The 17,503-nt window shown below is 44.7% G+C and overlaps 1 protein-coding gene across 2 annotated transcripts in view; it reads left to right on the top strand.

Moving 5' to 3' along the window:
• Positions 1–17,503, top strand: part of LIMA1 (LIM domain and actin binding 1) — a 58,736-nt gene that overhangs the window by 25,784 nt on the left and 15,449 nt on the right. The window contains exons 4-5 of one of the 2 annotated variants that reach the window (XM_040426009.1): positions 7,313–7,711; positions 14,458–14,551. In XM_040426009.1, the coding sequence (XP_040281943.1) occupies positions 7,313–7,711; positions 14,458–14,551 (493 nt within the window). The remainder of the gene's footprint in view (positions 1–7,312; positions 7,712–14,457; positions 14,552–17,503) is intronic. The other variant, XM_040426010.1, reaches the window with a different exon arrangement.

The following is a 17,503-nucleotide window of genomic DNA, read 5'->3' as shown; positions in this document are numbered from 1 at the left end:
TGAACCTGCTTTCATCTGTGAAGAGCACAGGGCGCCAGTGGCGAATTTGCCAATATTGGTGTTCTCTGGAAAATGCCAAACGTCCTGCATGGTGTTGGGCTGTAAGCACAACCCCCACCTGTGGACGTCGGGCCCTCATATCACCCTCATGGAGTCTGTTTCTGACCGTTTGAGCAGACACATGCACATTTGTGGCCTGCTGGAGGTCATTTTGCAGGGCTCTGGCAGTGCTCCTCCTGTTCCTCCTTGCACAAAGGCAGAGGTAGAGGTCCTGCTGCTGGGTTGTTGCCCTCCTCCACGTCTCCTGATGTACTGGCCTGTCTCCTGGTAGCGCCTCCATGCTCTGGACACTACGCTGACAGACACAGCAAACCTTCTTGCCACAGCTCGCATTGATGTGCCAACCTGGATAAGCTGTACTACCTGAGCCACTTGTGTGGGTTGTAGACTCCGTGTCATGCTACCACTAGAGTGAAAGCACCGCCAGCATTCAAAAGTGACCAAAACATCAGCCAGGAAGCATAGGAACTGAGAAGTGATCTGTGGTCACCACCTGCAGAACCATTCCTTTATTGGGGGTGTCTTGCTAATTGCCTATAATTTCCACCTGTTGTCTATCCCATTTGCACAACAGCATGTGAAATTGATTGTCACTCAGTGTTGCTTCCTAAGTGGACAGTTTGATTTCACAGAAGTGTGATTGACTTGGAGTTACATTGTGGTGTTTAAGTGTTCCCTTTATTTTTTTGAGCAGTGTATATTTAAGTTAGATCAATATCAGATCGGTGTAGGTCCAACACTCCGCACCCCCAGCGGAACTGCTCAGCTTGGTCCACTGGTTGAGTGTCCCACTCCAATGGGAACAGCACCGCAGTAACAAGCTCTGTCCACTAAGGCTACTTTCACACTTGAGTTGGGAGCGGATCCGTCTGCTGTCTGCACAGACGGATCCGCTCCTATAATGCAAACGCTTGCATCCATTCAGAACGCATCAGTTTGCATAACCATGAACAAAAAAAAATATATATATATTTTTTTTTTTGTTCATGATAATGCAAACGGATCTGTCCAGACTTTACATTGAAAGTCAATGGGGGACGGATCCGTTTGAAAATTGAGCCATACTGTGTCATCTTCAAACGGATCCGTCCCCATTGACTTACATTGTAAGTCTGGACGGATCCGTTTGCCTCCGCACGGCCAGGCGGACACCCGAACGCTGCAAGCAGCGTTCAGGTGTCCGCCTGCGGAGCGGAGGACAAACGGTGCCAGACTGATGCATTCTCAGCGGATCCGCCTCCACTGAGAATGCATTAGGGCTGGACGGATCCGTTCGGGGCCGCTTGTGAGAGCCTTCAAACGGAGCTCACAAGCGGAGCCCCGAACGCTAGTGTGAAAGTAGCCTAACAATGGGTTGACAGAGCTACAGCTGATCACCAATGGTGTCAGATGCCTACCAATCTGATATTTATGATCTATCTTAGGGATGGGTCGGGTCATCAATTAAATCCTGGAGAGCCCCTTAAAAATCTCTGTTTTGTACCTGTGTGCGGTCTTTCCAGTGACCTCGATCTCTGTACAGAGGGAAGGCGGTCAGTCACTTAGAAGACTGCCAACTTGGCTATTGAGGTCAGAAAGAGCTGAAATTTTAAGTAAATTCCCAGTTTCACTGAGTCTTTTCCCACAAAACGATATATCAATCTGCTCAGCTCCTCCTGCTCTATAACCTGCTGCCTGCGGACTCCATTTCTTTTCATGGTGACAGGTCCTCTTTAAAATCAAGTGTACTTGCAGTACTGCCAGATCCCAAACTGTCGGCAGATCCGTCAAATGTGATGGCTGTGATGCAGCGTTTTTCTTGACGTTGACATGACCACACTATAACCCTGACGGACTCCTTTGTAAATGAATAGGGCTTGTGCCTAGTTGGTATCAGTCGTGGAGGCACCTGGCATTGCAAGTTTTCCTCCTGTTATAAACTGAAGCCACAACATAGATGTGAACAGACCCTAAGCTATATTCTAGTATAGAGCCACTGGGGACTGTTTGTGCTGCCATCCAGTTTTCTGCGCCCAGCTCTGCCATGTGCCTGAGATCTTGGAAGCCAAGTAATTTAATATTCCTTATAGCTATTTTATCTGAATGCATCTACAGTTAAAGGAATTATTACAGTACCTTTTTTACTTTTTTCTCCCCCAAATGGTGACTTCCTAAGGCTCTTTGGCATTTCAGATATGTCTGGAATGTTCTCCAGAGTATACATCTGACAGAAACCTCCAAGGCTACAGTGGCATACTGCATGTAGGCCACTACATTGGTTGCCATCCCGTAGTAATAAAGTTATTCCTTGGGATATATATATTTTTCTCTTTGGGATGCTGCTGTATAGTAAGTTTTTCTGTTGAAAGAGAATAAGCAGTATCTCAGCCCAACAGAAGCCAAAAGGACACTCTTTTGGACTCTAAGTGCTGCATTATGCCTGTGTCCTAAACTACCACGGATGGAGCCTTCCTCTTCTAGCTTCGGCCAGTGTATAGTTTCTGGCTCCTGTGGATGCCACAAACAGGTTAGTGGGGTTGCTGGGTCTTGGACCCCCTCCAATCTAATATTAAAGGGGTTTTCAGAGACTGGTGACCTGTCCTCTGAATAGGTCATCAGTATCTGGTGGGGGTTTGTCACCCGGGTCCCCCACTGATCAGCTGTTTGAGGAGACGCGTGCACAGTGCGCTCGTGCAGTCTCCCTTCTGTCTCCCGCTGCTGTTCCATAGACATGGCAGCACCCAGCACACCCGCTGATCTGATATTGATAACCTATCCTGAGGGAATGTAAGCGTTGAGTTTCTGGTAGTTTCCCAGTCCAGTGTTTGAAGAAGAAGTTGGAAAACCCCAGCTTAGAACATGTTTGTCCTAGGCACTTGATTAATCTCTTCTGGGAAATGGACCTTTCATCAGAAAGCCGGCATTGCCCTAGAGCCACTTACGTCTAGATGAGGCCATTGTACGGCAGGTCTTCTCAGCAGGGCTCGTCTCTGATTAATCACACGACATTACCACTTAGCCGGCTGTCCTGTGAGGAGAGGTGACAGACATTCCAAGGATGGCCCGTGGGGGGTATGAGTAAGAGCCATGAGCTGTAATCCTGCCCAGACTGATTGCTTTAGGAGTGACGTTTTCTTATCTGATAACATACGACCTGGGAGAATAATAAGATTGTCTCCTTTTAGGAATGCTGACCTTTTAAGATCCAAGCTCAGTTTGATTTAATCAAGAAAGTAAAAGAAAACCAAAATCTGTTTACTGTGAAATAAAACCGATTTCTATCGATTTTAAAATAATGAAATGATTGTCTCTATTGTATAACGCAGGGCGCCTGTGCAGGAGAGCATCGCCTGGGCCATGATACATGTGGGTAATGGGATGGCAAAATATCTAAAAATGCCGCTGGCAAAGACAGCTATGTCTATGTAAAATATGCACCAAAAAATGTAGGCCCTGATTTTATCATGTCTTTCACGCCAGAATTCTGGCTTCAAAAAGTCGCAAAATTGGGCTTTTGCATCTGTGCACTCACTTGTGCAAAAATGTTGCCCCCCCCCCCCCCCTCATCACTCACTCCAGTTTTGAAATGTGGGTGGAGATGGGTGCCATTAGCTATGTTAGTGATTTTCACTCAAGATATTTATTATTGAGACTTTAAAAAATAAATAAAAAAAAAGCACTATTACTCCAGTTGGAAGGTGGAGTAGCTTTTCTAGACAAGTGTTAGGTTTAAGGTTAAGGAAAATGTATCAAACATGCGATAAATGTGCTGTAAAGTGCACCAGTGCAGACTCTAGCAAAACTGACCACCTATTACCTTCATGATGCATTCCCCCCCCCCCTCCCCCTTAGGCCCCTTTCACACGGGCGAGTATTCCGCGCGGATGCGATGCGTGAGTTGAATACTGACCCATTCATTTCTATGGGGCTGTGCACACGAGCAGTGATTTTTATGCATCACTTGTGCGTTGCGTGAAAATCGCAGCATGCTCCTCTTTGTGCGTTTTTCACGTAACGCAGGCCCCATAGAAATGAATGGGGTTGCGTGAAAATCGCAAGCAAGTGCGGATGCGGTGCGATTTTCACGCACGGTTGCTAGGTGACTATCGGGATGGGGACCCGATCATTATTTTCCCTTATAACATGGTTATAAGGGAAAACAATAGCATTCTGAATACAGAATGCATAGTAAAATAGGGCTGGAGGGGTTAAAAAAATAAAAAAAAATAATAATAATAATTTAACTTAATCCACTTATTCGCACAGCATCTCTTCTGTCTTTATCTGTGAGCAATAGGACCTTTGATGACGTCACTGCGCTCATCACATGATCCATCACCATGGACCATGTGATGAACGCAGTGATGTCATCAAAAGTCCTATTGCTCACAGATAAAGACAGAAGAGATGCCGGCTGCACGAACAAGTGGATTAAGGGGAGTTAAATATTTTTTTTTTAACCCCTCCAGCCCTATTGTACTATGCATTCTGTATTCAGAATGCTATTTTCCCTTATAACCATGTTATAAGGGGAAATAATACAATCTACTCTACAACTAACCCAAATCTGAAGTTCGGGTCTGGGTACCACAGTCGGTTTTTTATCACGCGCGTGCAAAACACATTGCACCCGCGCAATAAAAACTGAACATTGGAACGCAATTGCAGTCAAAACTGACTGCAATTGCGTTCCTACTCGCGCGGGTTTGCCGGCATGCATCCGGACCTAATCCGAACACGCCCGTGTGAAAGAGGCCTTAGTGTAGAGCAGGGATCGGCAACCTCCAGCTGTTCTGAAACAACTCCCAGAATTTTAACTTCTACCTCTCAACTTCTGTGAGTGTTGCTGCTGTGTATGCTGGGAGTTGTAGTTTGACAGTCCTGAAGACTGCTGACCGCTGCTGTAGTGTGTGTATCCTATACAGTGTGCATTCATTACACATACACAGTTAGGTGGTGGCGCTATTTTATGCACTTGTATAGCGTTGATATATTCTGCAGCGCTTTAGACATTAGCATCAAGCTGTCCCCAATGGGGCTCACAATCTAAGGTCCTTATCAGTATGTCTTTGGAGAACCCGGAGGAAACCCACGCAAACACAGGGAGAACATACAAACGCCATGTAAATGTTGTCCTTGGTCAGATTTGAACCTAGACACCAGTGCTAACCACTGAGCCACCGTGCTGCCATTACAGATCTGTCCAGTGCTGCCCATACACTAGAGATTTGTCGGCCACCTTCTGATTGACTTGGATGTAGACACCATTGAATATAGCAAATGACCAACAGTCTGAAGATCAGTATTCGCCTTGCTTGGAGACCCAAGCTGGGCTTCTGTTCATCAAACCCTGCTGCGGTGGATTTCAGCATGCCCTTGGTGTACGTGTGGTGTGTGGCCTTTTCCACAGATGCCTGCCTTCAGGTGACTTCTGCCACACTCTTGTGTAACAGGCACCGACAGGAGGTAGAAACTGATCTAAGTTGGGCTTTATGGCATGCGAAATCTCTTGTGTACGGCTAATTAAACTTTAAGGGTATGTTTATACTTGGCAGAAATCTTTGGCGACTGTCCTGTCCATCTGAATAAGGCATGCAGAAATCTTATGTGCTTGCCTAATGAAGCAAACCTATTCAGATTTATTCAGTTGCAAACCTTTCTGTGATGCCCTTAACTATCTGTCATACTTTTTTTTTGGTAGGGCGCACCTTAAAGACCTACATACATATTATGGCCCATTTTCATTGACTGAAGGAGCAAGCAATTATTGGGAAGGGACAGTTCCTTCCTGATGCCTGCTCATCAGTGGAGGCGGAGCTCTGCATTTACATGCAGTGATCTCGTGTACTCTATTGGGACAAGCCATGGCTACTATGATGTCCCCAATCAGATGCAGATTCATTAATTGAAAATTAATGTCATCTGATGAGCGAGAGAAATGGTTGTTCATCGGCACATTTACACAAGTTTTCGTAATAACGCTAGTTCACGAAAATCTGGCCTTGTAGGTCTGCCACCTGTGTATCCTTTTTTTTTTTTTTTTTTTTTTTTTTTCCACCCAGTCCTTTTCTTCTCCCAGGAGATAGTGCCACCAATAATGTCTGGCAGTGGCTATCTCATTTCTTGCCATTTGAAACTCGTTTGGAGGAATCAGAGTTGGGAGTCATGAGGGATAGCTGTGAACCGGACGATCATTATTGAATGTATGCGGCCACGTTTAGCTATTCTGCATGGGTAGAAGCATAGCCGGACGTTGCCCTTGCTTGCATTTGTAGCCGGTGCAGCTTGATTAGAACCCCTTTTGGGTGATCTTTCCATTTGTCTTTCACCCAGCTCAGAAATCTGGTGCTGTTTCCTCGGCATGTAATGAGGCGAGAGACTTAGGGTTACAATCCCAATATAGCTGCTAATCACCTGTAATTCTATAAAGCCTGGCAGGCTGTCACTGCGGCTACACTCCTACTGGAAGCTCTTCCAGGCAGCGGCCGCAGTCATGCAGCGAAAACAGGTAGAATGACTTCTTTCTTCTTTTTGGGGCTCATCAGTCTGCCTTTTCCCCCTATTCTTGCATGTGTGCTTGTTGACCTGCACACCGGTTTCTGATGTACCACCCTGGGCAGTAATCGCTCACCCTCGTTGTGGCAGCTTACTTGCCATTCTTAATATCCTCTTCTATAATGTTCTGCTTTGATCAAGCCTCTTGATAACTGCACGCCAACTTTTATTATATGCATGTCTAAATTACAGCTATCCTTGTTTGCCACTGGCTCAGAATCCTTGCTTTTCCTGCTTGTTTGACTTGGATTTGGTTACCTGTATTTTTAGGTTTTTAGTTGAAATGCTTTGTGTGTGTGTGTGTGTGTGTGTGTGTGTGTGTTTTTTTTTATAGTAAATGTTCCAGTTGTGTCAGCAGCGTAAAGCAGAAGTACCTTCTTTGACTTTCTGTCCCATTTCATGTCATAGCTTCTTGCTTGTTACATGAGTCACTTTCTCATCATTTTTTGCCTTGTTCTTCCCATCTGTTTGTCCTTATAAGGATATCCTCCTTTTTTTTTTTTTTTTTTTTTTAACTCTCCCTTAAACTTCCTGCCCAAACTTTTCTCCGCCTCCTTATTCCCCCTGGGCTGAATGCTTTTTTTTTTTATTTACATGTGGCATAGACCAAAATTTTCTGAGCAGCTGTCTGGATGTGGATCTGCTGTCTGTTGGAGACCTTTTCTTTTCCTGGCTTAGGCAGCCACTTCCTTACTCATCCACTTTATGTTCTCTCTAGAACACAGAAACTCTTCCGTCCTCTTTTAATCGAGGGTCCCTGAGCGTGTTAAGGAAGAAGTGGGAGATCCCTGGTCCGGTCGCTCGGACAGAAATTAAGCACAGTAGCAGCTTTGTTATACGGCATAGAGTCAGCAGCCCCAAGACTGAAACGGCCCCTGCTAACCATTCGGAGGTCGAAAGCCCCAAGATCCGCGCTCAAGTGCAGGAACAAAGCCGCTTCCGCTATCCCAGTGCCTCAGAACTTCGTTCTTCCTCCACTGAGGTTGAGAGCATGGAACAAGATTTGGAGACTTCAAAGTTGGACAACCCTGAACCATCTCCTAAGATAGAGAAGTTCAATGTCCCTTTAAACAGCCTGAAGATGATGTTTGAGAAAGGTGAAGCTGCCGTCCATAAGGTAAGATTTGAGCAGAGATCCCACCAGTGCATTTCAGTGTCATTGCCCTCATCTGCCTTATGGCTTAGCAGTTGCTCTTGTGACTGATGGTACGGTGTCATGTTTAGCAGTAGAGCCCCTCCATCTGACTATTCGACACTTGGCTGTGGCTGCCAAACTTTTCTGTGAGCTCACAGCTGTCCAGCGATGCCCGGGACAACCATGGAGGTTCTTCTACTACATTGTCTTCATAGCAACACATTACATTGCCTGTAGCCATTTTATTTGATTTAAAGCCTTCTCTTTGTGTTCGGCTACAACTCCCAGCTGTATCGCTTTTGAGTTAGACCAGGAACGACTGCAGATTATGAATCTCCGGCAGTCGTCCCCCCCCCCCCCCCCCCCCCCCCTTGTCTCTTGTGGTTTCTGTAACTACTCCAAGGAGATTCCTCTTAATGTAGAACATCTATGTCTGCGGTAAACTTCCACCTGGTGGGAAAACAGATATGTCAGCACTTTGGCAATGAATCGGCATTGCATGAGCCGCCTGTGATCAGGAAGCACCAGGATTGTGAGCTCCTTTTCCTTTCCAGGATGGAAAAGTGTATGTGAATAGTTATGTACATCATTGCTTCTATAGTTTGCTTACTCTTTCTGCCTGCGGAGCTGAATTCTTCCATGTGGAGCAAGCACTGTAGGCTTGCTATGACACAGATCTGCTTGCTTGGGACTGTAACCTGGGGAAAGGCCAGAAGCACAAAAAACAAAATTCTTCCTGTTGCAATACAGTGGAACAACCATGTTCTCTCAGCCAGCACTATTGCCCATTGTCAGTCAGGAAATGTATTCAAGCCATCTAAGAGGGTTCTAAAATGGTGCATGGGGTTGTCTAAATTCAGCAGGATGTAAGACTATGTACATGGGGTTGTTGGCTACTTTTTATGTTGCTTAAAAAGAGGGTGCCATACTTCTACAGTAATGGGTATATCTCCCTAAAATTATATTTTCCGTTAAGTCCACGGTTTCTGAGCAACCTGGGATAAAACTAATCAGACGGAAGGGTCGGCTCTTATAGAAGTTGTCATCCAGCTTTCCAGACTCTTGAACAGTAGTCTTGTCTAGTAAGGCCTGCTAAGAAAACATGTCATTGAAGTATGTAGTAAGTTTGGGTTAACAGCCCTGGTGGCATCTAAATTGGTAATCACCAGTCTTTCCCAGGAAGAATTATGTTAGAAACGGCCTATACTGTAATTCTTAACTGGACAGAAAAGGACAACGCCATTTATACTGGTGGAAACTCGGGTACTTTCCTAGTTTTGCCTTTTGACTGCAATCTGTTTCCAGAAATAAATCCCGTGAAGAGGCTGACCACAATGTTCAATAGGATTACTAAGAGGAAGTCTAAATTACGGGCTGTACCTCTTCCCCCCCCCCCCCCCCCCCACACCTGTATCCATGTTCTTGTGTAACTCCAGTGCTAAGAAACAAGTAAAACCTTTACATACATGTGGGGATTTACTGTAGGTTTTGCAGAATGGTAAAGTGAAAATGATAGTTTGGTGCATTTCCCCTTTAAACAAGAGGAGCCAGCTCAGTAAGTGAATAACCAGATGTGGCGCGGTTCATAGGTTAACTGGGCATAGCCCATTCCCAGCATGCCTGCCTTCTGATAAGAGGTCCCTTGCACAGATAATTGCCCGGGTGTGTCTGCCTGGCAGGAAACTCAATCCATTGACTTGCTATGTGTGCAGGCCTTTGTCCGGCTGAGGTCCGTGCCCTCTCTGTGGCCTTCTCTTCCTATCCCGTTCTCTATCTCAGGCTCTGGTTACAGTGCCTAGAGCTGCTGTATATGAGGTCATAGACTGTAAATCCCCCCTCCCCCACCCGGGGTTTAACAGGCATCTGAGCAGCGCTGGAGATACTTAACACTTTGTGATCTGTAACACTGGCTGATTGTTTCTACATGAGTGTGAAAAGGGGAGTATAATGGCACGGTGTCCATGTCTGAGGAGAACTGGCTTAATGCCGCCTTGTTTGTAGATGACAAGGAGCAATTATTGGTCGCTGATTATGATGTAAAGGCTTAAACAATAAGTGGGCCGGTTATGTATTGTAAAGAGGTTCCCCCATTAGTGGCTGGATATCATGAAGGGTAGGCTGGTTAGGGTCTCCACCGGTCTGAGGATGATCCGGCCTCAGCCTCCACAGGCTAAGTTCACACTCTGCTTGGAGCTCTACAGTTGACCGTATACGTAGGCATTGAAGGGACACGTGTATATAAAAGGGTTTGCTTTTAGATGTATAGTTGAACAAGGCGTGTGCTTTGCCTTTAAATTGTAGGGCACCTCCAATGAAAGGAATGGTAGGTGAAAAGAAAAAAGTGCTCCATAATGCGTGGCCGGCTAATACTTCAGATGGGGATGGTGGTTTCCAGGCTAGTTCTAACAATTTCATTTTCTGAGAATCCCTTTTAAGTTCTTTAAAAGTTAGATTATCCCCTCCCCTATCCACAAGATGGAGGATAACTAAGGGTGCTTTCACACTAGCGTTAAAGGTTTCCGGTATTGAGTTCCGTCCTAGGGGCTCAATACCGGGGGGAACGCATCAGTTTTATCCCCATGCATTCTGAATGAAAAGCAATCCCTTCAGTATGCATCAGGAAGTCTTCAGTTCAGTGACTTTTACGGTATTTGGCCGGAGAAAATACTGCGGCATGCTAAAATTCCGGAAAACTTGCCTGATTATCAATCTGGCATTAATGTCTATTAAAATGTATTAATGCCAGATCCGGTACCAAGTGTTCCGGAAAACCGTGTCTGGTTTCCAGGTCTGCGCATGCGCAGACCTTTTTAAAAAATGTGAAAAAATAAAAAAATGCAGGATCAGTTTTTCTGGATGACGCAGGAGAGACAGATCCGGTATTTCAATGCATTTGTCGGACTGATCTGGAAACAAATGGTATCTGTTTGCACACAGATTTCCGGATCCGGCAGGCAGTTCCGGCAATGGAACTGCCTGCTGGATTCCTCTAACGCTAGTGTGAAAGTACCCTTAGGGTCCATTCAGACGTCTGTAGTGCATTGCGGATCCGCAATACACCCGGTCGGCACCCCCATAGAGCTGCCTATTCTTGTCAAGAATATGACCTGTTCTATTTATTTTTTCCGGAGCCGCAGACCGGAAGATCGGGGGCGTGCTCTGGTGAAGCGGAGAGCACATATTGCACATCCATTCCGTTCACCTTCCGTCCAGAGGTTGACAACCCCTGCCCTATCCTGTGGTTAGAGGATATCTTTAAAACTTCACACAAACCGCAGGATAATCGGGGTTCCTGAACAGCAGCACTGCCTGCCATTGAAAACCATGTGAGGCAGACACCACTTGGCTGCTGCTGGGACTTTGGCAAATTCTGCCGTGTGAGTGGGCTCTTAGAGGTAATTATCATCTTGTATGGTCAAAGGGGTTATCCGATATCTAAAATACCCCCCCAATGCCTGGGCCCCTTGTATGGATTATACTTCTCTGCTCCCCGGCACTCACATGACTCTAGATCCCTGCATGAGCGCCGCTGCATCTCCCCATCGCTCGGATCAAAACATCCGTGATGGTGACCAGCCTCAAATTCCCAGGCGCGATGAGATGCAGCAGCGGCCGTGCAAGGATCTGGAGCAACGCAGGTACCAGGGAGCAGATGAGTTTAATCTAATCTATTCAAGGGGCTTGGGCATTGTGGGAGATATTAGATAACCCCTTTAAGTTGCATTGTGACTCTAACCACAGGCCTGGAGAAATATTGGATGACAAGCAGTCGAAACCTATTCCCCACCCATCAGCAAAATTAATTGGGAAGGTTTTTTGGGATGAAGTCAGCCTTAGTATCCTGCTGACAACTGCATTTCACGGACTACTAGTAGTTTCATATATTAAATTGATCAGTTGCCAATTACAGGCTAAATTAAGCTACTTTCACACTTGCGGCAGGACGGATCCGACAGGGTGTTAGCCATGTCGGATCCGTCCTTCCGCTATTTCGCCGTGCCGCCGGACCGCCGCTCCGTCCCCATTGACTATAATGGGGGCGGAGCTTGGGCGGTGCACGGCAAAAGCCGCCGGACTAAAGTCCTGCATGTCAGACTTTTTAGTCCGGCGGCTTTCGCTGTGCACCGCCGTGCTGCGCTGGAGCTCCGCCCACGTCCCCATTATAGTCAATGGGAACAGAGCGGCGGCACGGCGAAATAGTGGAAGGACGGATCCGACATGGTGAACAGCCTGTCGGATCTGTCCTGCCGCAAGTGTGAAAGTACCCTTAATAGGTGCTATAGATGGGGTTCTGTGTGATGAGGTCTATGCGTTTTTTTTTAGCTTTTTCAGTCATACAGACTATAGCCTTCATTTGAAGGCAAATTGCTGTAGGAATGTCATAGTATTCATAATTCGCATTATTTCTACGGCGTACCTGGCACCAAACATGCATACCATTCATACTAGGTACAGGTCTGCTCTGGAATACGCTTCTGTTGTGTGGAATGTCTGAATCCCTCTGTAAATCAATTGCATTGACCAGAGCTGCATTCAACATTCTTGGCAGTCGTCTTGTCAGATCCCACTGTAATACAGTAGGAAAGTTGGGTTTTTCTAATCTGATTTTTACAATGTTTCTTGGTGTAAGTTCTGGGGACGTATTGAGATGAGGAATGCTGGGTGATTTCAGGCCCAAAGAATGCAGATCTAGACCATTCTATGAGCTGGGACTCAGGATCTGTAGATGAGTAATGTTTTATGACCACCTATAAACTGATGACCTATCACTTTGGTTGGGATCTCTCCTCTTGGACCCCCACCAGTCCTTAAAATTAATGGATATGGCCTCTTTATAGTTTCCCCTGCGCAGCAGTGCCTCCTTCTACCCCGAACACCGGGTGTTTTCGGAGGAGCACAGTACAGAATCACACTGTGGATTGGGGGGGTATTTGAGGTTAGACTGCTGCCAAGCCTAAGGTGATGGCGTTTCCTAGTGATATGCCGTCATTTTGAAATTGCTTGTATGTTTAATTTTTGATGTGAATGTGTTCCCTTAACTACCAAATCTGTTCTAATGAAAATATATAATGAAATATAGAAGGAGCTTTTTAGGTTTTGGCACCCCTTGACGCCCACTCGCCTTATCTCATAACTAGCAAGATTTCTCAGGGTGCTGATCTGTAGGCATTTCCCATAGACCTCAGTAGGACCTTGTATTGATGTCTGTGGACTGAATACAGATCTCCCTTGATGCAACCACAGACTACAATTCTTCTGAATATGCGAAAGGTGATGAGGAATTGGGTCTTAAAATATAAAAATAAACTTTGCAGCTGAAAGCACAGTGTAAAATAATGTCTAAAGGTGAACATTCAAATAAAACATGACCAATCTAACTTGTCAGAGTATTGGTGTAAGGTAGCTTGGAGGACATTGATTTGACCCTGGAGATCATTGTGTTCATGGCTAATGCTGCTCCTGTATTTTTGTATGTGATGTGGTCACAGATGAGGACTGCTGGAAAGGGTTCATTCCTCATCAGTGGGCATGCTTGGTGGAAACCAATTAGTGTGCTCCTTTAGCTGTAGACCCCACTGTCTGTTCTTGAGGACCTGTATGAGATGTTGTGCACATCGGTCTGGGGTTATTTACGGCTTGCCTCGAGTTGATCTGATCGATCAGAATACATTTTGATATGTACATCAGTTAAACCTCATAATATAAAAATAGCCTACATTTTCAAGTCTAGATGGAAGACATTTTGGATTTGGTGAAATCCAAGATTTTTCTGTAATGGTCTTTTTTTTTATATTAAGTATATGTGAAAAATGAATGCATTGAACGCAAGTTGTCCGCCGCTTAAGTGCTATTCCCTTCTTATAGTAAGATGGCGTGATGTTATAACCGTTGTGAGTCCAACCTCTGCAACCCCCTAGGGCTGTGTGGCTACTCTCTGGCACTCCAGCTGTGGTAAAACTACAACTCCCAACATGTACACTTGTTTGGCTGTTTTCAGAACTCCATAGAAATTAATAGAGCATGCTGGGAGTCGTAGTTTTACAACAGCTGTAGTGCCAGAGGTTAGCCATCACTGCCTAGGATCATAAAAATAATGTGCTCTTTGCTCTGGTTTAGCACAGTCCACTTCAGTGCCAAGTGGTCAAGCGCTACTGTGCAAGGAAATTGACAGTGCCGCCCCATCATTCGCAAGCACTGTGGGGGTCCTAGAGGTTGGACCCATACCAGTCATAACATGATTGCAATAGGCCAGGCATGCTCAACCTGCAGCCCTCCAGCTGTTGCAAAACTACAACTCCCAACATGCCCGAACAGCCTATTGCTATCAGCCTGCAGCAGTGCGTTGTGGGAGTTGTAGTTTTACAACAGCTGGAGGGCCGCAGGTTGAGCATGCCTGCAATAGGCCATCACTTGAAAATGGGAATAACCCTTTTAAATCTGGTTAGAAAGCAGAACTATCACTCCCTTTCATTAAAGGGGTTCTCCTGGCTTTTAATATTGATGTCCTATCCGAAGGATAGATAATCAATATCCGATCAGCCGGGGCATCCCTACTGATCAGCTGTATGAAGGGAAGGTGCACACTTGCCGTCTCCCTCCTGTCTTCCTGCTCACTATAGACATGGCAGCAACAAGCAGGAAGAGACCTCTGTCTATCCAGGTATCTGCCATTATTATTTTATTTATTTTATATTAATTTATTTTTTGATGTCTCCTTTTACCTAAAGCATCCTCAGCGTGAACCAGGGAAAATAAATATTGGGAGGTTGAATGCAGAAAACCACATAACAAATGAAGACTCGGATGCCTTCTTGGAGAAAAGTAAGCTTTTTATTAACTTTTTCTTAATAGAAACCTAGGGGTGAGGTATTAAAATCTTTGTGGCTTGGATCCAGAATACATCTAGTTGTGTAAGAGCCTCATACAGTGTTATAAGCAAAATGTTGTAGACATTAGTCACTAGGATCAGATCTGCTGTTCATGACGCAGAAGTATTCAAGCCCTTGTTTTCATTTCAATGTGATCAGGGACTTGTAGGTGCTGTTCGGGACTTAATATCGATTTTGCTCTTCTTTAGGATAGTCCATCAGTCTTTCAGTAAGAAGTTTTAATTTTTTATTTTTTTCAAAAATGTTGTAAGTGAATAGGAAATTGTAATGTATATTTTATTGCAGAAAAATGCCTTTTTTCTCAGGTTCCCAAACTGCCTTGATCACCCACTCACCATTCACTGTTATATATTCAGCGAACATGGATTAAAGTGGTATTCCAGTTTAGAAGTTATCCCCTATCAATAGGCTTGGGGATAACTATTAGATCGGTGGGGGTCTTAATGCTGGGACCCCCCCACTGATCACAAGAATGACTACTCGAAACTCCCATAAAGATTAACGGACCAGCGCATGCTTTGCCTGCTACTCTGTTCATTTCAGAGCGCACCGACTGATACAAGACACCCATTCTTGTGATCGGTTGGGGTCCAAGCTGTTGGACCACCACCAATCTATTCTCCTCTGGATAGGAAATAACTTTTAGCAACCAGAATACCCCTTCAACGGCTCGCCCAGAAATTGGGTTACAGTTGCAGGCAATAAAGGAGTGGATAGAGGGGTAACTTTTCTACATCTCCCCAATGCTGTGTTCACAGCAGCACTGCTCCGTATGTTGTATAGTGTCCTCCATGCTGTCCTTGAGTCTATGTAAGACAGAGGTGAGCAGGATCTCTTATTAGCAGTGAGTCTGCACCCAAAACCTCAAGGAAAACTGACAACTCGAGCTGAAGCCTGATTGTTTCATTCAAGTCATATAATGGCCAGAAGTAGTATTTCTCATGTACACACGACACCTGAGAAAACAGATGCACTTTAATGTGGGTCTGAGCCCCTGGCACAATGAGCTGTCCATATGGGAGGCAGAACCTGGTACTTCAGCTCTGTCACTTTGGTAAACTACTGTAACTAAGGACAGATGACCTACTGACTTGTGGCCTGGATTCACATACAATTGGGTTTTTAATAGATTTTTGACAGGTATTCTGGGGCCTTTGGGTCACATACACACGCTTGTAAATCAATGCTGCTGAAGATTATGGTGCCTGGCACATGTATTCTTCTGTTGCGTGCCCCTGCTTGTCATGGCATTAGGGAACTGCACTCCTTTTTATGAAAAGAATGTTCTCTTGGTTCCCAGATCAATTTTTTTTTTTTTTTTTTATGGAAAATCTTCATGAGTAAAAGTCTATGGCTGTCAGGAAGATAATGAAATCGGTATATTCTACTTGATTGTCTTGTATCAGATCTGAGGAGCCATTGTGAAAACAACATTCACTTAGTCAGTGATTGCCTATTAGAATTCAGAAATAAAACCTACTGTCAGCACCAGGGGAAATGTTGGTGGGGTCCTTTCTGCAATCTGTGGGGTTTGACAGGAATAATCTAAGCACTTAGCACCTGCCATTCAGATACCGTTCATGTAGGGATTAATGTGGCTTAATCTCCTTTTTGGAAGTGCCAGGTAGACATCGGTTAGGCTACTGTGAATTATATCTGGATGACAACTGCAAGAAGAAATGTAGGTTTGTAGGAGAGCTCAAAGAACATCATACAGCAACATGCAATTATCCTTGTACAAGAGTTACTGCAAGTACTTGGCTTCACAAATGTCCATAAGTTCTATAAACTCATTTTTGTGGTCCATTTTAATAAAAATTTTAGAACTCTTCATGTGTTCTAGTACATTTCAGGCTGCTCGGTCCCATTCAGAGTGAATTCTGTCAGATCTGTCTGATGTGCTTACTCTATAGTCCCTCTCTTCTCCTGAACGATCTTTTAGGGTGACATCACATTTTTGTGGCATTTTTTTTTTTGTTTGCGTGTTTTTTTTTTTTTTTTCTTAAGCTAAAGCCTGAAGAAGGGAAATGAGAAATGTATAGAAAGGATTTCTTCCTGCTGGATCCTCTTCTGGTTTTGGCTCAGAAAAAGGCACCAAAAAGTGCCACACAAAGCTGTGTATGATGCCACCCTTAAGGCCTCTTTCACACTACCGTATAGCTATTTCAGTGTTTTGCGGTCCGTTTTTCACGGAGCCGTTCCATTTTTTTGATTTCCGTTGTGTTTCAATTTCCGTTCCGTTTTTCCATATGGCATATACAGTAATTACATAGAAAAATTGGGCTGGGCATAACATTTTCAGTAGATGGTTCGGAACTGATACGGAAGACATACGGATGCATTTCCGTATGTGTTCCTTTTTTTTTTTTTGCGGACCCATTGATTTGAATGGAGCCACGGAACGTGATTTGCGGGCAATTATAGGACATGTTCCATCTTTCAAAGGAACGGAAATATGGAAACTGAATGCATACGGAGTATATTTAGTTTTTTTTTGCGGAACCATTAAAATGAATGGTTCCGTATACGGAACGCAAAAAATGTCCCCGCAAAACAGAAAAAAAAACGGTCGTGTGAAAGAGGCCTTAAGGTGACCTCTTTAAAACTGTTAAGTGGACTTGAAGAGATGTAAGCTTACAAGATTGTTCGAGAGCAGAGAAGAAGAGTGAACAGTCAGACTTGGGCTGATGGATTTCACTCTGAACTGGACCGAGCCTGCATTATGTGGGAACACGTTCAGGCTGCTGTATATAAACAGTTAAAAATGTATAAACTTTTTTTTATAACAATGATGTTTATCGCATAGTAGATTGTGTCAGTACCCTTTTGTTTTTAGCTTTGAGCACAGTTTCTTCTGAACAGGAATTTCTTAGCATGGATTAAA

Source organism: Bufo bufo, chromosome 3 (assembly GCF_905171765.1).
Source record: "Bufo bufo chromosome 3, aBufBuf1.1, whole genome shotgun sequence".
NCBI lineage: Eukaryota > Metazoa > Chordata > Amphibia > Anura > Bufonidae > Bufo > Bufo bufo.
Note: the sequence above shows the minus strand (reverse complement) of the source record. Positions and strands in the feature narration are given on the sequence as shown.